Consider the following 23305-nt stretch of genomic DNA (forward strand, 5'->3'; position numbering starts at 1 on the left):
TGTAAAAAATACTTTTTACTTTACAAAATCCCAATTATTATACAGGTCTTATTGACTTGTGATACTCAAAAAAACAGCTATACACTTGTCTCTTTTTTCACAAGCCTCAACTGACAAGAGGTCATGTCACTTTATTAAAGAAATACAAAATTACATGCACATTTTTCATTACTACATGTTGCATTTAATTTCAGTAGTGTTGGCTATACATCAGAGACATGTGTAGCATCTTATATTAGAATATAATTAAATATCAGCAATAGCAACAGATTAATTGACCATGTTGACAATTATTTAATTCATTCCATCATTTGCAGTAGTATGTTTTCAGTAAGCGACAAACAATCGAGCTGGAATGAGTACATTGAATATACAAACATGGCCTAACTATCTGAGCAGTGTTGATGGCTTTGTGAAAGCCTGTGGGAAAGTGGATAGTTGACATGTACTTCAGAGAAGTTTTGATAAGAGATCCTTTGGCTAACTTTTGCACTGTGCAATTGCCATAGTTTCCAATGGCATATAAACACTCATCACCAGTGTCAAGGAAATGTGAAACTTTAAAGATACTCCCATCTTTCAAAAGCACAACACAGTTGTTTCTTTGCTTTGTTTTGCTGTAAGTGTGACCATGAACAATTTCTCCATTTACAGCCATTCTCTTGTAGTACTTAACAGGAGAATTTGTTGGAATATCTTTTACTGTGTGGAGGGCAGCCTGGTCACAAACAGAGATTTCTCTTACTTCTGGTGAACCAAGGCCTTTCATCTCAGTGAATCTCTTGACATGTGGCTTTCCAGTTCTCATTTCATTACAGAACTCTTTAACTTCTGCAGGTGCACTTGCTAGGAATTGCTTTGCTAAACGGGGGAAAGCACGGGACAGTACTATTCGATTGCAGATTTGCTGTGGAACAGCTTGACTGCTTTTGACTTGTTTCAGTAGGTATCCATTAAAATCTTCAAACATAAAGGCCGAGTGGGCCCACAAAGGACCCCAATGCACAACACTTCTGGTTAAATGCAGAAGTGAATGAACATTGAATGTCATGTGTTCCTCCCCATACAGTGACTGGACACAACCAACAAAGTACACTAATGCCCCATGAGCATGATCTAACTGCTCTGTAGTTAATTCAGAGCCCAATAGAATGCTTATGCCCTCTATCAATAATGCCCAATGAGAGAGGTACTTCTCTGGAAGTATACCTTTCAGAACTGGCAGGCTATAGTACAAAAGCCAGTGTTGCCACTCATGGGCTTTCCAGAACTTGCGTTCAGTAAGAGATCTTGGAACTCGAGCGACAACACTTGGAGGTTTTATGGTTAAAAGGTGTCTGTCAATGAGTGGTATTTGTGTGCCAATATACCATGGCTCAGAGTAGTTCCTAGATTCCATCCATACTGTTGCCATTTGTCTACATACACCTAGCAACACACAGTGCATATAGTCAGGGACCATCCCATTGATTAGATCAAATTTTGGCAAATCTACAACAGCAGATGGCCCCTTTATGCCAAATATAGCTTTCCCTTCTCTTTCAGCTATTTTTCCTATTTCTACTGTGCTTTTATGATTTCTGTCACTTGGTTTGTCATCCAAACATGTGTACATCCTTGCAGTTCCTTGTCCTTTCTTTTTTTGTACACCAGGTTGAAGACAGACACCACAGCCATATTCACCATTAAATTGCTTGAAATTCTGTACTAATGGCCTTGCCACTGCATCACAGACAACACAATGGGTGAACTTTCACATGTCTCCATGACTTATCAGTAGGATGCTGCCACTCAAAACCAACTTGTGAAAGATTGGTACATTCCTTCACAAATGGTTTGAAGTAACAGCTCATGTCTGGCTTGCTTGATCCAAACCACAATGCACAGAGAAGTACATGCTTATTTCTGGTCTCAGGGGGTATCTCATTAACACAACATAATATTGGCCAAATACTGAATTTTGAAGACTTAAAGACTGGTACACCATCACAATTAAATGTAAGAGACAGAAAAGCCTCCTCACTGCTTGATTTCAAGGTCTGATATAAGGCACCATCACATATATCATTTATCACATGCCTATTGCCGCTATTTGCTTGAAAACAAAGATCATGCATACCTTGATTCTCAAGAATGTCTTTCAGTTGCTCCTTTAATGGTACAGTAATAAAGTAATGACCTTGTTGTAAGCTGTCCCTTACTGTTATGGATGAGGAACATGACACACATGAAAGTGTTTCTTGTGTGCATTCTTTTGATTGTGATATACCAAGGTATTTAGAGCATAGTCTGCAATAATGATGGTATTCAAACACATCTACAAGACTAGCTAATGGTTTCTCCAAGAAATACTTGCTTGCAGGAACTGCACTTGTCCCAGCAGAATGTAATCTTAGAAGTTTCAGTAGATCTTCCATCAATACACCTGTAGTGTTGTGTTTCAGTGCTAAGGATAGTATTGAGATGCAGCTTTGCTCTTCGGTTAATCCATGGGAATGGATATTTCTGTCCTGAAATTGTAGAAAAATAAACAAAGCATTAGATGTCATCTTAATATTTGCTTTCAATTTTACATTATACTGGGTTATGCAGGTTCATAATATTTGAGAGAGAAAAAAATACAGCATACATATATATAGGATATATAAAATGATAGAACATAAGTGTGTCAATACACTTCCATGGATTGCATAATGAACATGAGTTTATTCCAGCCATTGCTTGTCTTGTAAGACTATGTCAAATCAAATGTTTTCACTGAATGTAGGCCAACTATTGTTTTACCTCTGCCAATGTGTAGGGTTCTTCTGCTTGCTCTTCTCTTTGGCTGCTATCTTCGTTGTTTTCCTGAGAGGAATACAAATACAAAACCTTTAAAAGAAAAAAAGTAATACAGTGAGAAAAACAGAGAGAGAGAGAGAGATTACATGCTGCTTACCTGCATTGATGTGAAACATTCTGTCTGTTCTTCTCTTTCACTGATAACTTCACTGTTTTCCTAAGGACACAAATCACAATTTATGAGAGAGAGAGAGAGAGAGAGAGAGAGAGAGAGAGAGAGAGAGAGAGAGAGAGAGAGAGAGAGAAAGAGAGAGAGAGAGTTGGGGGGGGGGGGTGGCTTACCTGTGCCAATGTGAAATGTTCTCCTGTCGGCTCTTGTCCTTGGCTGGTATCTTCTTTGGTTTCCTTAATTACACAAATCATACAAAATAATCCAAATCAGACACAACAATCAGATGGATAGCAAAAGAAAGTGTAACAATGCTTAACTGTCAGCTTACCTGTGCCAATGTGAAAGGTGCACTTGTGTTTTCTTCTCTTTGACTACAATCTTCATCATTTTCCTGTGTGTGTGGGGGGTGGGGGGGTCAGAAAAGGCATAGGGGCAATTACAATGACATCAGGCTACAGGTCTAGTTTTGTCTCACTTGTGCCTGCCTCTCGGACATTGCAGAAAAGCTCTTTTTCCCAAATGTTATGTCCATCATTTCAATAAATTTTCATAATCCAGTGTGGTAGGCTAGTGCAGATATGAAGCTATGCATAACTATTCAAAAACAACATTGAAACAATACAAGTAGCCTATTTCCACAAAGTTAGATTAAGAGTCATAACATCATCCATCCATTTTTTCACAGGCCACAACATTTAGGACAAAAAATGTGGTAGCTTACACTTACATATTGTATAGTAGGCCTATGTTGCTCAATGTCTGTGCATGTTCTGGTGATTTTCCTTAGGAAATAAACAGGTGACAAAATTAATTCAATTCCATTTAATTTATATAGCGCCAATTCATGACACATGTCATCTCAAGGCACTTTACAAAGTCAAAATCAATCATATTATACAGATTGGTGAAAAATGTCCTATATAAAGGGAACCAGTTGATTACTTCAAAGTCCCAACAAGCAGCATTCACTCCTGGAGAAGCGTAGAGCTACAGGGAGAGTCGTCTGCATTGTACATGGCTTTGCAGCAGTCCCTCATACTGAGCAAGCATGAAGCGACAGTGGAAAGAAAAACCACCCGTTAGCGGGAAGGAAAAACCTCCAGCAGAACCGGGCTCAGTATGAACGGTCATCTGCCTCGACCGACTGGGAGTTACAGAAGACAGAGCAGAGACACAACAAGAGAGACAAAAAGCACAGAAGCACACATTGATCCAGTAATCTGTTCTACGTTAAATGGTAGTAGCGGGTGATCTGTCTTCCCTGGATGATATATAGGCTAACAGAACGCCAGACCAGGTGTACCTTCTATTAAGAAAAAAAAGAAAGAACAAAAGTTAAAAGTTGAAATGACAACAGTCATGCAACACTGGAGATTAGTAGACTGGAGAACAGTAGAACTCAGTAGAGTGAGAAAAATAGGCCCTGATGTCCTCCAGTAGCCTAAGCCTATAGCAGCATAACTATAGAGGTAGCTCAGGGTAACATTAAACCACTCTAACTATAAGCTTTGTCAAAAAGGAAAGTTTTTAAGATTAGTCTTAAAAGTAGGAATAGGAACATACGGGGTAATCAGAACTTTATATGTTAAAAGAATAACTTTAAATTCTATGCTTGATTTAACAGGAAGCCAGTGAAGGGAAGCAAAAATTGGAGAAATATAATCCCTCTGTTGATTTTCAGAACTCTTGCTGCAGCATTTTGGATCAGCTGAAGACTTTGAACTGCAATTTGTGGATTTCCTGATAGCAAAGAATTACAATAGTCCAGCCTTGAAGTAACAAATGCATGGACCAGTTTTTCAGCGTCGCTTCTGGACAGAATGTTTGTAATTTTGGCAATATTCCTGAGGTGAAAAAAGGAAACTCTGGAAACCTGTTTAATATGGGATTTTAATGACATGTCTTGGTCAAAAAATAACAACAAGATTTGATTAAAGTCAAAGGTTATTAAAAAATGGTCAGATAGGACAGGGTTTTGAGGAAATATTGTTAATTCTTCACAATCAATGCCATATGTCAGCACAAGGTCTAAAGTATGTAACCAGGTGTGCGTCGGTTTATGCACATTTTGAACAAAACCAATTGAATCTAGGATAGTTTTAAAGGCTACACTAAGGTTATCACATTCAGTGTCAACATGGATGTTAAAATCACCCAATAAAATAACCTTGTCAGTGTTTAACACCAAATCAGATAAGAACTCTGACAGCTGATCCAAAAACTGAGTGTAAGGGCCTGGTGGACGATGCAAAACAACAAACAGAAGAGGTTTTATTGCTTTGCAGTTTGGATGAGGGAAACTGAGGGTTAAATGTTCAAAAGAACTGTAGTTATCAATTGGCCTGGGACTAATTAATAAATCAGACTGAAAGATGGTTGCCACTCCTCAGCCTCTTCCCACAGATCTGGGAATGTGGAAATTTAAATAACTGGAGGGAGTTGACTCATTTATACTAACGTAGTCCTCTTGTAGCCAGGTTTCTGTGAGACCAAATAAATCAATCTGATTATCAGAAATCAATTCATTAACTAACAAAGTCTTTGGAGGGAGATTTTAATTAAATTTTAATTAACACATTTTATTGTTTTATTTTTTTGGTTCAAAGTGAGCTGTATAGATTTTTATGGTTTGTTCCTTTTAGAGTGTCATTACCGCCGGCGTGAATAACAATCTTACTGTATTTTATTTACGCTTATCCTTAGCCAATAGTTTTAGGTAGGATTCTATGTCGCCCGTTCTGGCCCCTGGCAGGCATTTAATTATGGTCCTTGGTGTCTTTACTTCTTAGTAAGGAGCTGCCAATAATTAAGGTCGGCTCCTCTGCGAGACATCTGACACAGAGCACCATATAGGAGACTTAAGGCCCATTTATACCCTACGTTTGGCCTACACGTCCGTATTTCTGTCCGTACGTTCTATCCGTTGACTCCTTCATACCTCCATCCGTTGAGGTGCGCAATAACCAATATTTCCTCTAGGTGGCAGTGCTGGGCGCCAATGATTCGTCACTGATCAAACATGGCGACGGTCCAAGACGTGATTTTGTTGTATTTGCTCCTTAAGTAAACTTTTTGTTTGTCCCTGTGCCCCGGACACGACACATCATATGTGTGGGTAGTTGCGGACAAGCTCCGCAAGTTGTTCCTCGAATCCCGCCATTGTTTAAAGCCCAGAATTACAACCTTCTTCGTGGTTTTGTTGACATTTTGTACTACAAACTCAATAGCGCCCCCACCGTTTCCGGTAGTATTGCTCCGTAGAGTCCGTAAGCGTAAGCTCCCAATTTTCGTGTCAAAGTACGGACGAAATCGACGGTTAGAACGTATGAAACACTCCACACGTATCCGTATCCGTCTTTTACGTGAGGTATGAATGGGCCTTTAGTCAAAGACGGAGAAGCCATTATGAGGTTGAGGCTTGGCTAAAGCTAGGCTAACGCTAAGCTAGCGCCCTCTTACCACGCCAAAAAGTAAACCGTGTGAAACACAGGGAGTTCTCAAACGTGATGTGCAGTCAGAGAAAATGTTTTAAAAGTGCTTATGTTTTGGAAACAGATGTTACAGCAAAGAGGTTTAAAGATAGAAGCGAGAGAGCCTGGAGCAACACACTGCAGTTCTCACAGCGACAACAGGAAGTTACACAATTCGCCTTACCGCAAACAGGAAGTCCGCCAAAAAACCACCCCTGATTACTAAAATTACTTAAAAATTAAACAACTAATCAATTAATTTATTTCGAATTAAGAAATAAACAGGTACGGACTAGTTAATTAATTAAGATGCTGCCGAAAGAAAACTGCATCAGAAAATGGTTGTAGGCCACAAACCTTCTTTTCCATCTGCTCAGAGTACGTTTAGGAACATTCTTCCTCAGCCACTCGTTTTCTTTCTCCTGAGAAGTGCGTTTTCTTTTCATCATTTATCTTTTCCAATTACTGTATACTGCCCTAGTCTTATCATTCAAACCCGGTAGGTCAAGAACAACGACAGCGGGTAAGAAAAGAATGAAACTGCGGGATGCAAAGAAAAAGGCGCGACTCCAGATCTCGCAAAATTTTACGAGATCTGGCTAAACTTTTGAATTGAGGACTGATACCAGCCGTTGTCGTCACGTCAGCCACAGAATTCAAGGATTGCATCGACCAGAAGTAAGTGAATTACCCAGTATTTGAGTGTTTTGGCTTCAAATAGTTGTGCATTCGTGTAGCTATTTTTATTCCCTCGTTTACAGAAGACGGTGTTATGCCGAAAAGTGCATGCCATCCCCTGTCGCGGGAGCGCGCCTCAATCTGTACCACTGAATATCGACGAGGAAAACGGACCAACGCAGTTACTTGCTCTTAAGTTAATGATCTCAAAACGTTTCAATATACCTCTTGTGGGGAAAAAAATGTTATTTGGACGATTCCTTTACAGAATTACGCACCCCCCTACGTTTTTAATCTAAAAATTGTTCCAAACACATGAAATTCACACTGGTAGCTCAGAACACATGGCTAAACATGTATCTTAACAATGACAGAAAGGAGAACAAAAATGCCGTTACTTAATTACAATGTATTAAACAGCACTGATTCCGATTGTGTGAGCTCCATTACACAGTTTTACATAATTCTAATTTTGTACTTGGATATCTAGTTTAAAATGTGCCTAAAACTTGTCAATATAAAAAGGGGTAGACATTTATTGATTTGTTTATTTATGTAGAATTTATTTGCTCCTTTTTTCATTTACGTAACTTTATTTGGCTTTAAATAAAATAACTACAGTGTAGGTGTGGCTAAATTGGTAGGTCGGTTGGATAGCTAGATATGGTTTTGCTTACAGTTATTGGCCTTGACTAATTACTATATGATGGATCTGCAGCAAGGCAGCTCGTTGGCGAAAAATCCATCCCCTGCTGCTTTACTTTAATATACACTTGTAGTTGATTTAACATTTTCCACATGTTTACACATCTGTTCTGAGCTGCCAGTATGAATTTCATGTGTGTGTGACAATTTTTAGGTTAAAAACATAGGGGGATGCATTTTTCGGCAGCCTTTGCAGAAAAATGCATCCCCTTCTTTTTCATAGAAATATACACTTGTAGCTGATTTAACATTTTCTACGTGTTTAGCCATGTGCTCTGAGCTACCAGTGTGAATTTCATGTGTTTGGAACAATTTTTAGATTAAAAACGTAGGGGGATGCGGTTTTCGGCAGCCCCTTGCCTAAAAACGCATCCCCTGCTGTCTCAGAGGAGTTGACACTTGTATGACTGTATTCCTGTTTATCCATCTGTAGTTAAAGAACAAGGGTCAGCAAATGTAAATTCTGCCTTATAAAACAATGACTGCGCAATTGTCGCTGTATGGTCTAAAGCCTCATTTGGAGCTTATAAACAGGCTTTTGTAAAACTTTGATAATTTGCTGCTGTGATTTTACAGATTTTTCAGAATAAAAAGCTAGCAGATGTGCATAATCAAAAAATATTAGGAATACAATTATAGAGAATTCAGTATTGTATGAAAGCCCACACTGTTTCTGGATAAATACATTATTGTATGAGTTAAGTTCTATTGCGTTTTATGCCTCTTTGCTTGTAAGTTTGAAATGTCCCATGCTCCTGAATGCACCATAGCTTTTGCTCTATGAACGCTGTGCTCTGTAGATGCACAACAAATAAATCAGTCGTACTTCGGATAAAAACTTTGGATTTAATGTTGTTCATAAAACACGTAATTTTTTAAATGAATCGTCCAAATAACATTTTTTTCTCACAAGATGTATATTGAAACGTTTTGATATCATTAACTTAAGAGCAAGTAACTGCGTTGGTCCGTTTTAATCGTCGATATTCAGTTGTACAGATTGAGGCGCGCTCCCGCGACAGGGGATGCATATCTCGGCAGGCACTTTTCGGCATAACACCGGTAGGCTACACTGTCGAGATGTATCTTAAAATTAGTATCTAAAGTGTCCTGTGGCAGAAGAATGGTGTTTGACTTCCTCACATTTAGGCCAATACCTGGTGTTATGCTGATTGCTAACAATGCATATATTTACTTTGAATCTTTTAAGAATATGGAGAGAAAGTTTGCTGTGGTACAGTGGATTGAAGGGGAAGATTCAGGGAAGTTCAGTGATGTGAAAACTGATGCTATAAGGAGTTATGATGATTCCAAAATGGACCAAGATGGAAATCCAATTTCCCCCTACTCAGCCTTTATTGAGTGGCGCCACGGAAAGAAGCCAAAGGGAGGGTGGCCTCACTATAAAGGAGATGTGCTTTTTGTTAGTGGTAGGTTATGACCTTAATTGTCCTATTTAACTCACTATTAACACTCACTTCAAAGGCATTGGTTAGCATCCAATCATAAACAATATTTTTTATCTGTATGAACTATAATTGCCATAGACTAAAGTACTTAGTTGTTTGAAAAGAACTATGGTGTTTGACAAACTCTATTCTCTAGGTACCCGCTTTGAAAACACCTGTAAATTAAACTCTCTGCTGCAAGAGGTGGAAAGACCACAGCTGACCAAAAGGGTGTCGGTGGCCCCCTCAAAATATAGGGGCGATTCAGATGATTCCACTGATATTGAGACTGAGCCAAAGAAACTTAAGGTGACATTCATTTACTTTTATCTTACAGTAGTATATGTAATTATCATATTTTCCAGTGGTAATATGTAAATTGAACACTGCTGATTTAGTTCTACAGTACATTATGGGTAACCAAGTATTGCTATCAATTCCCAACCAGAAGTCAAAGGTGAGGGCGGACCCTGCAGAAGAGTTCCTTAAGACATATGTACCTGGCCAGCCTCATTCAGTTGACAATCATGACCTGAGAAAGACACTGGTGGAGTTAAAGCAGGAGGTAAAGGACCTTAAAGAAGAGAACGCCAAATGGAAGGAAATGGTTCTTCAAGGTATCACTGCTTCTTATAAACTGTAGTTGAGTCATATTCATATTGAGCCATTAGACAACTACTAGGGCTGGGCGATATATCGATATAAATGATATATCTAGATATTTTAAAATGCGATAAGGGATTAGACCATATCACATATATCGATATAGTTCAAATTAGCGCCGTGATCCTCTCTCCACGCAAGCCGCTGACCGGAGCTCTTTGCACTGCTCCCCTCTCTGCACTGCTGTGGAACTGCACACTACTTTTCTCATAGAAATATATTTATTTCAGAAAAAGATTGACCTATTTTATTTTATAGGCTATTTTTATTTAAGATATTTTTTTATTTAAATGTGCACCTTATGGAGCTTTGTTTCCAAAAAGGCGCTCCAGTTTTATGTTTACATTTTATTGATATTTGAGTAGTGAGTTTTCAATAACATATTTGACTGAACATTTCATTTTACAGCTCTAACTTTGCGGAAAAAAATATCGGGATATATATCGTATATCGATATTCAACCTAAATATATCGGGATATGACTTTTGGTCCATATCGCCCAGCCCTAACAACTACACAGATACAGATTTTGTCTAAATAACTGTAGGAAGTATTGTGACTATACTGTAGGCTAGCTTGTGGAGTGATAACAACTGTTTCTGTTCTGTTCCTGTCTTGTTCTGCAACTAGATGTGCCAGGACTCCTATATGGCATGAAAAAAATAATGGATTCTATTACACCTACTAAGACTACCACACCAAGGCTGACCTTGCAAGGTTGTCCTCGGTCAACATCCAGTTCAGGACCCACCCCTGATAAGTCCCCAAGTTCTAGTCTCTCTACAGCCACATCTGCATCTCCCCCCATTCCATCACCAACTGTCTCCCAGCCATCTAAGGTAATCTATTTTCAAAGAATACATAAATACTTAAGATAGAAAATAGGTGTACTGTATGTGAGACATCCTTGCAATGAGTATGTCTAACCCTTTATACTGTCTCTTAAAGCAATATTCTGGGAAAGAATCATTCTAGGGTCCATTTGAACATAGTCTTCATAAACATTCTTTTTAAATTGACTTTGTGTACACTTACAATGTTTTTGACGCTCATATTTTGTGTAGGGATCCTCTTGATAAAACTGATGAAGTATCATTCTATATTGAGCCTTGGTTAAATTGTGACTGAATGCATCCTACGATCTGTCCATAGAGTGTTAATTGCAAGCTAAAGTGCTGTGAATGCTTCCATCCTTTTACTCGTTCCCATGTTCAAATAGACCCTAGAATGCTTTTAATCTGGAATATTGCTTCACATATGCTGAGATGACAAAACATATTCCAGTTTTAATGCTCTCCTTGTGTCCTTATCTAAACAGGTGGAGATTCATCCTGGGACTGGAGTCATGATTGACAAACTAGCATGGGCCTATGCCCTCAATTCAAATTCAGCCACTGTGTTTGTGAGGCATCTCCTCACTGCCGTCTTCCCATTGGAAATATTACTGGTGAGCAATCTTCGTGGGACCAAAAGAAGTGGAGGAGATACTCGTCTACCACTGGACAAAAATAAATTGGATGCCATTTACAGTAGGTTTTCAGCTTTATGAAAGCTTTTATGTTCATATTCACAATTCAGTGCACTATTCTGTATTTCCTGACAAAAGCCTACTATAGTACATGTTTGCATTTTTCTGTGTTTGTTTCATGTGTAGGTGCAACTCTTGAGAGGTTTCCAGGGTCTCCACTGTCCATCATTGGAACCACGATCAATGCCAAGATTACCGAGCTCAGGTCTAAAAGTAAAACCTCCACACCTCACAGTTAAACGTCTGCCTTTGGAGCCAAATTAATTAGTGTTGAGGGCATGTTAGTGAGATTGGCATGTTTATTGTAATCTAAAGTAATACAGCTACTGTAGTTTGTATACCTGTTTGTTTTTCACTTAATAAAAAAGCTGAATGTTTACATCTGTGAAACGTCTAGGCCTATTTTTTCCATGTTACAGATCTATATTGACATATACCACTACATGGCAGGAATTAATAATTGCATGTTAACCATGTCTGCTCTAGCAGTTTAAAAGTTTACAGAATTGTGTACAGAAGTCAAAAAGAAAAACTATGTTTTTTTTATAGTGACAGTAATTGTAAATTGGTTGACATGTAAAAAACATAGAAAGACATCATACATTTCTTTTACAGTAATTACACACTTCAAACAAAAAACATATAAATTGTTTTGATTTACATATAAAATGCATATACATTTTGAACTGTAACATATAATTAAAAATGACAAACATTACATAGAACATCTAAGAAACATAGAAAGATATCATAGATTCCTTTTACATTAAATACACACTACAAACAAAAAACATATATAATTGTGTTGATTTACATATGAAAGTTATACACTTTTTAAACTGCAACATATGATTAAAAACTACAAACATTACATGGAACATATAAGATTCATAGAAAAACATCATAGATTACTTTTACATTGAATCCACATTTCAAACAAAAAAAATATATTATTGGGTTGATTTACATATAAAAAGCATACACATTTTAAAATGGAACATATAATTAAAAACTACGAACATTACATGTAACATTTAAAGAAAATACAGTTTATCATGCACATTACCTATAAATGTCATACACAATGTTCACTTTATGGATACTTGTTTCTCATAATATAGTTGTATGAGAAAAATGCAAAAGGGGCCACTTTCAGGAGTAAACCATATATTGCACATATTATCCTTATATAAATATTTACTACTGAGGTAGTGGTAAATTCATATATGTTTTTTCCAGTTTTTTTCCGTATGGGATTGTTCTAACACCTCATTGTAATTTTATTAAAATTTAAATAATTTTCCAATTTTTACCATTGAACACAGCAATCACAGCCAAAGTGACACAGCAAAAGCCACAGCCATCATTACCCTCAGGCAGAAGCCATAAAACACTGTGTTCACATAACAAGTACCAATAACTGCATTAAGTGTAAAACTCTGCAGATGAATACGACAAACCTTATAAAACCACCCCATGAGTATTTGCTCTAGCTGCCATTCTCTGTTGGGCTGCTACAACACATTAGGCATGGGCCTAATGTGTTGTAGCAACATTGAAATTCATGGGAGCTATTGTTAAAGCAACAATGCCCATGTGCATGGCAGTTGTATGTTGCAATACATCGGGTAAAAGTGGAAAAAACATTAGTTTTTTCACCTTTCACCTTGAGGCGGAGGGATATTTCAGCTGGTGTCTGTAGTGCGGCAGTGTCACTTAGTTTAGAGCCCAAACAAGCGACTTCACTTTCAGAAACAAGCCCAAAAAACTGCAACCCGCAACTCATGAAATTTACAAGCGACTTTAGAAACGGACACCGAGATATTTCATCGGCAAGAAGAACAAACTGAGAAGAATAACACAAAAATAAGGAGACGGCTGTCACAGCAGACAGATTTAACTCACATCATTCCTTTTTGGTCTCCCTCCCTCTAACTGGTATGGCTGGTTTTTGTCAAAAGTCAGGTAGCTATCAAGAAAGTGTTCTATATATTCCAAATCACCATCAGATGATGATGATAAATCCATGGAACTCCCATCGCTGTCGCTAATTAATCCATCCGCACCGGTCGTCGCCATCTTGGATAATAGCGCGCAGTGACCACTGAGCTATATAATACACTGGAGTGCTAATCGCCCGCTGTTAAAACGAGTCGCTTTGAAGCCACCAGCCACCATATTGGTACTCCCTATTTTCCTCCAGTAACTAGGGAATATGTGCGCTACAGCACATATTCCCTAGTATATACATATATATATGTATATATATACATATATATATGTATATACATATATATATATATATATATATATATATATATATATATATATATATATATATATATATATATATATATACATATACATATGCACATACTTATATATACATATATATACATACTTATATATACATATATTAGGGCTGGGCAACGATTAAAATATTTAATCGCGATTAATCGCCCTGATTAATCGCGATTAATCGCGATTAATCGCATTGTATTTACAAACTCCAAGAATGAATTCAAAAGTAGTGTAAAGAGCACTTTTATTTTAATGTTCTGCTGCCATATGAACAAAAGTGTTGTAACATTTGTAGCACTTATTTTATACTGGATATTTTCAACCCATCTATTGAATTTAGTGCACTAGTTGATCTTTTCTTCATAAGAGAACAGCAAGCACTGCAGCCAAAATATGGCCTTTTTTGACCTGCTGTATATTAGCCAGTCCCTAAGCTTGATGTATCATGAAACTGTTGACCATTTGGGTTTTGTGTTTTTTATTTTATTATTACAATTAAATAATAATAATAATAATAATAATAATGTTATGTTCAGTGTTTTTTCGCTAATCCACCTCTTATATATTTCAATCCTTATGTAATTTTGTCTGTGTTGTGTGCACCTGCCTGTTGCTTTAATCCTATAAATTTCCCCGTCGTGGGATAAAAAAAGGATTAGCTAATGTTATCTTATCTTAAATAACACTTTTTAATATATGTACTGGGTTCTTTCAAGGTCTTAATTACATGTTATGTGTGGGCTCCAGTAACATCCATCCATCCATCCATCCATCCATCCATCCATCCATCCATCCATCCATCCATCCATCCATCCATCCATCCATCCATCCATCCATCCACTGATCTACCTGGATGTTCCCTGGAGGACTGAAACGCCTCAGTCAGAGACGTCAGTCTGTGGGTCTGTCGGGGCAATGAGAGAAGTTTCGTCTCCTCTCTCCGTTTCTGGGGCTCGACGTTTTCATGTTTTTTCACGTGCTTAGATAAATTTGTTGTGTTTCCACTGAAATGCCCTGGCTTTTTACAAAACATACAGCTTGATTTCATTTACGGTATTAAAATAAAGCCAAACGGAGCTACTTCCCCATTTCATGTTTTTTCGCTGCTGCGGTCTCTCTCAGCTGTTTGTGGATAAAGTTTGTGTGAGAGCTGAGTGGGCGGGCCAGGCTGAGCCTGCGTGCTGATTGGCTGACGCCGCTGAGCCATGTATGAGAGGGGAGGGGGAGCGGGAGAGTGCTGCAGTAACAGCGCGCTGCAGTAAGCGCGCCTGCTGACTGACACTGACTGAAAGCATGTGAGCAACATGCGTTAATGCTCGATAAAATAAATATCGCCGTTAATAGTCTAACGAATTAACGCGAACTTAACGCGTTAACTTGCCCAGCCCTAACATATATATATATATATTTAATATGAATAACGTATAAAATATTTCAGCACCTGATTTCCTAGTAGTTGATAGTGTTAGTACATCCACTGACTGTAGAATTAACTATGAAACGTTTTTACACAGCCATAAAACTGCTTGTTGTTGCAATCAAATCCTATGGGATTCTGTGAGAGTAGGAAGTAGTAAGATGGCGGCCAGTGACTTCAGTTTTTCGGCAAAATCAGCACTCCAGTGTATCATATAGCTCAGTGGCAGTGACACACAACAAATAGAGCCTCTTTTTCTTCTTCTTCTTCTTCCTCTTCTTCTCTTTTTTATGGCGGTTGGCAAACAACTTTTAGGTGCAGTACTGCCACCAACACGATATTACTCTTAATTAAAAAAAAAAAACCTATCATTTATTAAACAGTATGTAATAATTTTATATTTAAAGTACTTTCAGCAGTTTGAATTCTGATTTTGACCGGACTTTTCCTTTAAGGCCAAACAAAAAAAAAAAACAACAACAATGTCTCTTGAAATTCTGGTCCAATCAAACGGAAGGGTTAATAGAAACAAACTCGATCACTTTATAGTTTAAATAAAGGCAAATTTATGTGATTTTAAATCATATAGATTTGCCTATATCGCATGCATAATATTATTTGCCAGAAGCATCCCAGAAGGTTGACATTTGTAAACCCATTATCATCGTCATCATTAAGTTGAAGGTGTTGTAGAAGAGAACAATATTCTTTGTCAAGTCTTACTGTTCTATTATAGGCTTAAGGCTTAACTTCACCATACATGTTCATTGGTTTAACTTACTTTAAAGTTTTTTTTCTCAACATAGTTTATCTCTTTAAAATATATTCAAAAATCCTTTATCACTTGGAACCATACCAAACTGTTCTTAAGTCCTTGGGTCTTTTTTATTTTATTTTACTAAATAAATATATTTTTTTGGAAATTAAGAAAATCGTTGTTTGATTAATTGTTGATAAGGATAATTTTTTCTACAAACTACTTTTTAACCTTGTGCATGCTTTAAAAACCGAGAGATTTTGGCTTAAAAATCATTTTTCAATTACAATAATGTAATCATGCTAATTCCACTTATGTTCATCCATTAAAATGATTATTAATTCAAAAGCCCTTAGATGAATAATAAGGGTAGTGTGAAAGAGTAAGGATGGCATTCTTTGGTCATTTACCCTCACGTTGTCTTGACATTACCCTAGGGTGCGCACCCCCCTTTGAAAAATCCTGGATCTGCCCCTGTCCTGTTCATAATAATGATCTTTATGTTATTCTCTGACAGAAAACTATATTGTCATTGGACTACAGATACAAAAATTCCATTTAATTCCTTTGCTCATAAGCTTGTGGAAGAATGCCCAAAATGTTTGCCACAAATCACACTCCTTAAAAGGCAAATCTTCCAAAATAGCACGGAAATCCCTCTATTCGTCTTTCCATCTTCTATACCTTGTTAGCCACACAGATCTGCTACTACTTACCTCCATCAGGTATTTAGTGAGAGGCAGGGTACACCTTACAGGTTGCAAGTCTATCACAGTTTTATTGAAATGTGTGTACATTCCAGAATCTGATGAAGCTTTAAAGAAAATCTTTTGCAGATCATTCTGGCATTTCGCAAAAACGTTTTTGGTAATCTGACCTAAAACAGGAAAAGTCTTTTCTTGCTGCATATGTAAATATCTGGTTCTGACTGCCACATTCTCCACATGCACGCCTTATCCAATCCTACTCTTTATTCTGAAACTACCTCACTAAGTTATTATGGTCTATTTTAGCAGCTCATTAAAGAAGAAGGGGAGGTTTTGTCACAGGTAAGTATGAAAAGAACCTTGCAGTGGCCTTTTGTCTGTAGACTCCAGAGACTGTAAGCATACAGTACATCTGCCTTTGATTTTGTATGACAGTCAGCTTCCCTCTCCAAATCCTTCCTGTTGTAGCCAGGCAGATGGAGGCATAAGTCTCCAGAAAGGCTTTCTTTCATCATAGCGGAGTCTGGGTACATTATGAGGGATATCAGTGGTGGTTGTCGTGGTGATGTGAAGAGAATGTAGGCGTGATGGGGGGTAGAACGGGAGCCTGTCAGATTTGCCGGCTGTTGCTCAGGCTGATCTGAGGGGGAGCTCAGGAAATGATCAAAGCACAGGTTAAGTCTCTAATAGAGCTGTCGATTAGGCTAATCTCTCCATCCTCTCCTGGTGAAAGCTCCCAGCCCTCCACACACTCTCTCTCTCTGAGAGGCAATGTGTCAGCGCAGACACAGCTCAGTGTCTTATTCATGATGGCATGACAAAACAGTTTTCAGTGTCAACACATATTGACTAGCCATGTGTCGATCTAATTAATATTATATAGAAGATAAAAGTAGAGAAGATACGCTACAGGATTTGTAATCAGTTGCCGAACAGCCTCAAATACCTTTTATGCTGTAGTACATGCTGTCATCATTTGTTTTTAAATCAACAATGATGTGTAACCAGTGGCACGCGATGAGATCTGGGGTGAGGTAGCCAATGGCAGACACAGTTGTATCGCTGATGATTTATATGGACTTCAGTGCATATGGGGCACACTGCAAATAAGTACACATACATTCATTTCAGCTATGTGACACAAATAAAATGTTGTTGCATGGAGTAAATTCAATAATCAAATATTATCGAAATAAATGTGTTCCTCAATTCCACTTAACCACCACCGTTGCGTCACAGAATAGTGTCCTACAAAAAATCAGAGAGAGAGAGATTGATGAGACATATGGCCGATGAAATTATAGTCTGCATAGCTCCATGTCCAACAACTCGCTCTCGCTTGAATCAGGCAATGTGCCTATTTCTAATCTCAGTCAACATTTCATCACAGTCATCAATATAATGAAATATACACATGACAAAATAATTTGGTTCTTTGGTAAGAAGTATCCTGCGTTTCAATGTATGACTAAAAGTCAGAATCACCCAGATAATAGGATATAATTATTCTACCTTTTGACTTCAAAATAGTTCAAATAGTTCAACAACAGAAAATAGGTTTACGTCAGTGGGAAGAGTGATGAAATCTAATGACTGCAAAATTCCAACCTTCTCACATCCTTTCAGTTAAAAGGAATCTCACCTGACTTTCTCCAGCAGTAGAAACAGCCTTCACTGTAGGACCTGACCCATCAATGTGTCCACATGGTTAGCAGACTTTGATGAGCACCCAGGAAATGTAGGCTTGCTTTATTAAGCGCAAATGAAGGACAAGGCTGGACTGCATGTGACAAAGCTATGATGAACGCCTGCTCCTTCAGCTCCATGCACTGCTGATGGGCAGTAAGTGGCCAAAGTGAGCCACGTGTCAGACAGCCACGTGTAGATTAATGGACCAACTGAGAAACCATTGATCCCAGCTTCTGCGGCCCTGCATCGTAATACACATTTGAGTTTACCCCAGCTTTAGTTTGCCTTGAAGATCACAACATTACAACCTGGGTGGAATAATCTTACCTTTGTGACCACTTAATTACTCAAACTATTCAAAAACAGTTGCTGCTTAATATGTTGATGCTGTTCTATAAACTCAACTTTGAGGCTTCAGGTTTTCTAGACAATGTTGTTTGTTTATTGTGATCAGAAGAAAGTTAATTCATGGCAAAGTTTACTTTCTAATAAATTGTCATTTTTGCAGCATGTTTGCTGTGGCACAGAATTACTTTATTTAAGTACAGTCTTATCAGCACACGTGAAAGTGTGGATAAAAGAAGACTTATTGTTTTAAAAAGGAGGCAGCTGTGTGGAAGGCATATGTCTTCCTGCAATGGTTACCTCCAAAGAAAAGCATGCAGCAAGCTCCAATTTGCATTACAATGTCTCCAGATGTAAGGAAACTGCTGCTTTGCAATACCTTACCTGAAAGAACAGCTTTGCATATTTTTTAAGAATGTCAAGGAAATAGGTTCATTTGAAAATCAAACCCAAACAACTTTAATCTCAGACTCTTTCATAGCGAGTACAGTATAAAAGCCATAGACTGCCACTTCAATCTGTGTTATAATGTGTAGGTAACAGAAGTGTCAAGTAACAAAGTACAAATACTTTGTTCCTTTGGGCTACTTTTTACTTATACTACTTACAAAACCAGACCGGTGATAAAAATCCATTCAGGTTTGGACAGAAGAGGCCTGCTCATTTCTACAGGACTGTTTTGAAATCTCTGACTGGGATGTATCTAAAGAGGACGGTGACTTAGAAAGCTACATATCATCTGTGCTTTCCTGTATCCACTTCTGCACTAATGCTGCAGATGCTACACAGACAATCAAAGGCTTCCTAACCAGAAACCATGGGTGGACAGTTCGGTGCGGTCCCTGCTTAAGGCCCATAATGCAGCATTCAGATCTGGAGACTGACTGGCCTACAGCAGGCCTAGAAGCAAACTTAAAAAAAAGGCATCCAGAAGGCCAAGCAAATGTACAAGCAGCTCATGCAGATCACTTCAGCAGCAACCATCCAAGCGACATGTGGAGAGGTGTCAGAAACATCACAGACCAAAAGCGCAGCGACCAGCAGCTATTTAATGACCCTCAATGACTCCCTGACACCTTGAACAGCTTCTTCACACGCTATGACTTTCCAACCAGCAGTGAACATCTTCCCCAACCAGAGGGGCACCATCAGCCTATCGTCCTGCAGATCCACCAAGTGACCACTTCCCTGAAAAAACACCAACAAGGCTGTAGGTCCAGACATGGTGTCAGCCCGGACACTTAAACCGTGTGCGGACCAGCTAGCAGGGGTCTTTCTGGACATCTTCAACCTTTCCCTGCAGCTCTCCACGGTTCCTGCTAACTGAAATCCTCCGTTATCGTGGCTGTCCCCAAGAAACCAATCATCACCTGCCTCAATGATTATCATCCTATCGGTCTGACCCCCGTCATCATAAAGTCCTTTGAGAGGATCCTCCTAAAATACATCAAGGACGCCATCCCTGCTGGCCTGGACAGCCTGCAGTTTGCCTACAGGGAGAATCACTCTACAAATGATGCTGCCTTGTTAGAACTTCACACTGCTCTGACTCATCTCCAGCATCCTAACACCTATGTCAGGATTCTATTTGTAGACTTCAGCTCAGCATTTAACACCATGCTACCAGACATGCTGGCTCTGAAGCTCCACAACATGGGACTACCCACCCCTCTCTGCTCCTGGATCAGTGACTTCCTCACCGACAGACCCCAGGTGGTGAGGATAGGGAAGCGAACATCTGCTCCACTGATCCTCAACACAGGAACGCCGCAGGGTTGTGTCCTCAGCCCTGCTCTCTTCACCCTTTTCACCCAGGACTGTTCTGCTGTCCACCCCATAAACACAGTGGTGAAGTTTGTGGATAACACCACTGTAGTGAGTCTCATCTCCAACAATGATGAGTCCCACTACAGGGATGAGGTCAGCAATCTCACACAGTGGTGCTCCAGGAACAACTTTATCCTGAACACCAGTACGATCAAGGAGGTAATAATAGACTACAGGAGGTCCAGGAGGACTGAACACACTCCTCTCTACATACAGGGGGAGATGGTGGAGCATGTGGACAGCATTAAGTTCCTGGGCATTCACATCTCCTCTGACCTCTCTTGGACTGCAAACTCCTCCCACCTGGTGAAGAAGGCCCAACAATGGCTCTTCTTCCACAGTAAACCGAAAAGGTCTGGACTTCACACTAAACTGCTAAAGAACTTCTACAGAGCCTTCTGCATAGCCAGCCGTGCCTGCCCTGGACTGGAAACAGGTTTTTTTTACCTCAGAGTGCCCAACGTTTATTAGTACTATCTTTGATTTGTCAATCATACAATACAACCAATCAAATCAACGACTGAAGGCAACATGCTAGCCAATTACAGCTGGAGCGGGGCGGGTCGCTGGGTCAGATGTTCATAGCCTTCAGAGATGCCACGGCTCGGCTGTGGTCACCATCCGTGTTGGTAGTGCAGGATGGATATTCGGTCTGATTACCAAACGATTCCAAGAAGTGACAATGAAGCAAACGAGAGTGAGCTGGAGGCAGTGGCATTAATTTCTGTTTGAAACATCAGCATTGAAGTCAACACCAGAGTAAACATGCATGCTAGGAGGGTTAGCTAGACGGCTAGAAGCACAAGGAGCAGAACCAAGAAGTAAAACTTCCAAAATAAAGAAACTTGGGTTACTTTTAGGCAAAAGGGAACTCTGCTTTGTTCTGATCCTTGTGCTCCCTATCTGCTGTAATTATAGAACCTCTTCTAGAATGAATTTTTACTTCAGTCAGTGTTTAGCCTGACACCAGCGCTCATGCTTATCAGTGTGTAGCTTATGCTGGACTTTTGAGTCAAGACACAGCTCAACACGTTGCCGTATCTCACTGTTAGTTTCCAGCCTAAACCCAGCATAAAACCTGCCCAATTTAAAAGAAAAAAAAACAAGCCCAAATCTCAAACTCTCTCATGGTAAAATCACAGAACTATTAAACACATAAGAACTATTAAACACATCAGAACATGCCATTAGCACACAACTGCATGCTAATGGTAACTGAAGCAAAGAAAAAAAAAATGGGCTCCGCACAATATATACAATCAGACAATTAAATAACACACATATATTGATATATCAACTGGAAAAAAAAAACTTTTATCAATAGCTTCCCAGCATGAGTTGTAAATCTACCTTAATATAAACTTAATTTCTCTTACAGAGTATAGCTCAATCAAACATTTCTTTTTCATGAAATATTTTTAGGTTGATCAGTAGAACTCAACCCCTCTTGGGCCGTTTACATTGACCAATACAATTTCATAGTGACACTTGATTAACCGTTATTCTTTTCTTGTTTTATTATAACTATTAATCAATATTATTCATTAAAAACTAGTATTCATTGATGATATTAGATTCGACAGATTCGACTCATTTAAAAAATTAATTGATGGGTAAAATGAGTTCAAGGAGATGGGATTTCTGTAAACGAAGCCTCAATCATCATTGTTGAATAATCACCGTACTACCTCATTATCCTTATCTGTGACTTTACTAAATGCTAAAGAAAAAAATATATAACCCCTGTTAATTGCATGTTAGTTTGTCAGTTTTTTTGCCTTCTTTATGTGTAATGTGAACCGGAGTAGCCAAAGAGAAATTTCCCCGCAGTAACAATGCGGTGACAAATAAAATATTCTGATTCTGATTATCTGTACTCCTTACATTTTAAAAATAGCCTTGAACTTGTATTTTATTTCAGCTATTTTTTTCCCGGCTTATCATTGTTGAAAAGAGAAAACAATAAAAACAAATAATCCAGATAATTAGGGCCTAACTTGGCCAGCCAGACTGACTTACTCTGTATACATGGCGTATTAGTCTGGAAAGATGCTGGTAGAGCCTGATTTCAAAGGTGGAACTTACAGGGTCAGCATCAGCAAGTTAGAACTAATCAGATAATTAAGAATGTTACGCAAAAACGCTTTCTGTTTTCGTAATATATAGTACGCGAAGCATGTCATGCCATTGAACAAATGCTCCAGTGAATGATTTTTGCCGCTTTTGTCTAAAATATCTGAGAATACATAGTGTACTCACATGTACAAAAATCTCCGTATCTATCTGTTATGGTCACAGAAAAAACGCTGCTGCATTATGGGTCATTCTATCACTAACAGTGACCCACTGTAAAGTCCCGCCACTCACGTGCTGTGCTCCAACCTCAAATCGGGATATTCAACATGTTGGATTGTCTATGCCCAGTAGCCCAGCATGTGTGGTGTCCGCCGAGGACAAAGGAGCAGGAAGCCTGGTGAATGTGACATAAGCCAATCAGAAAGTGCGCTGAGGGAAACCCAGAAAAATGCCCCCATGTAAAAGCATATTTCTGTGTTCAGGATGGAGAGAAAGCAGCTGTTAGCTTGATTTGCCATATTGAATCATGGAGAGTGAGCAGAGCTGTGCTGGTAGTTACACCACTGTTTGGTCTTTTGAGGTGGAGGATGGCTTTCCCTTTTCAGTTTGAGCTGCTGGCTGAAGGTGCTGACTCAGTGAAGCCCGAAACCGGTGTTGCCTGGGCAGCGGAGGACAGGATCAGTCCAGCCATATATTAGTATATATTTTCTGCTTTGTAATCCAGGAGGGATCACCGGCAGC

At 38.8% G+C, this 23305-nt stretch overlaps 2 protein-coding genes across 3 annotated transcripts in view; both read left to right on the top strand.

Annotated features, from left to right (window-relative positions):
* The window catches only part of tsnare1 (T-SNARE Domain Containing 1), a 188289-nt gene that overhangs the window by 37947 nt on the left and 127037 nt on the right, over positions 1 to 23305 (top strand). The window lies entirely within an intron of this gene.
* LOC118558298 lies at positions 6967 to 11748 on the top strand. 2 transcript variants are annotated; one of them, XM_036128817.1, is made up of 7 exons: positions 6967 to 7101; positions 9017 to 9236; positions 9412 to 9563; positions 9703 to 9871; positions 10548 to 10756; positions 11236 to 11446; positions 11572 to 11748. In XM_036128817.1, the coding sequence occupies exons 2-7, from the start codon at positions 9020 to 9022 to the stop codon at positions 11682 to 11684; spliced, it is 1071 nt and encodes a 356-aa protein (XP_035984710.1). In that variant the 5' UTR covers positions 6967 to 7101; positions 9017 to 9019; the 3' UTR covers positions 11685 to 11748. The 2 variants fall into 2 exon arrangements, 1 of the variants encoding a protein (XP_035984710.1); XR_004928288.1 differs by lacking the exon at positions 9017 to 9236 and having other exon boundaries at positions 7087 to 7101; positions 11572 to 11745.

This window comes from Fundulus heteroclitus, chromosome 3 (genome assembly GCF_011125445.2).
Source record: "Fundulus heteroclitus isolate FHET01 chromosome 3, MU-UCD_Fhet_4.1, whole genome shotgun sequence".
Taxonomy (NCBI): Eukaryota; Metazoa; Chordata; class Actinopteri; order Cyprinodontiformes; family Fundulidae; genus Fundulus; species Fundulus heteroclitus.

Bases quoted from the DNA above. Each gene is read 5' to 3' on its own strand.
- LOC118558298 (XM_036128817.1), top strand. From the start codon at position 9,020: ATGGAGAGAAAGTTTGCTGTGGTACAGTGGATTGAAGGGGAAGATTCA. The intron at 9,237-9,411 runs GTAGGTTATGAC...TCTATTCTCTAG, and splicing joins AGATGTGCTTTTTGTTAGTG to GTACCCGCTTTGAAAACACC. The intron at 9,564-9,702 runs GTGACATTCATT...ATTCCCAACCAG, and splicing joins CTGAGCCAAAGAAACTTAAG to AAGTCAAAGGTGAGGGCGGA.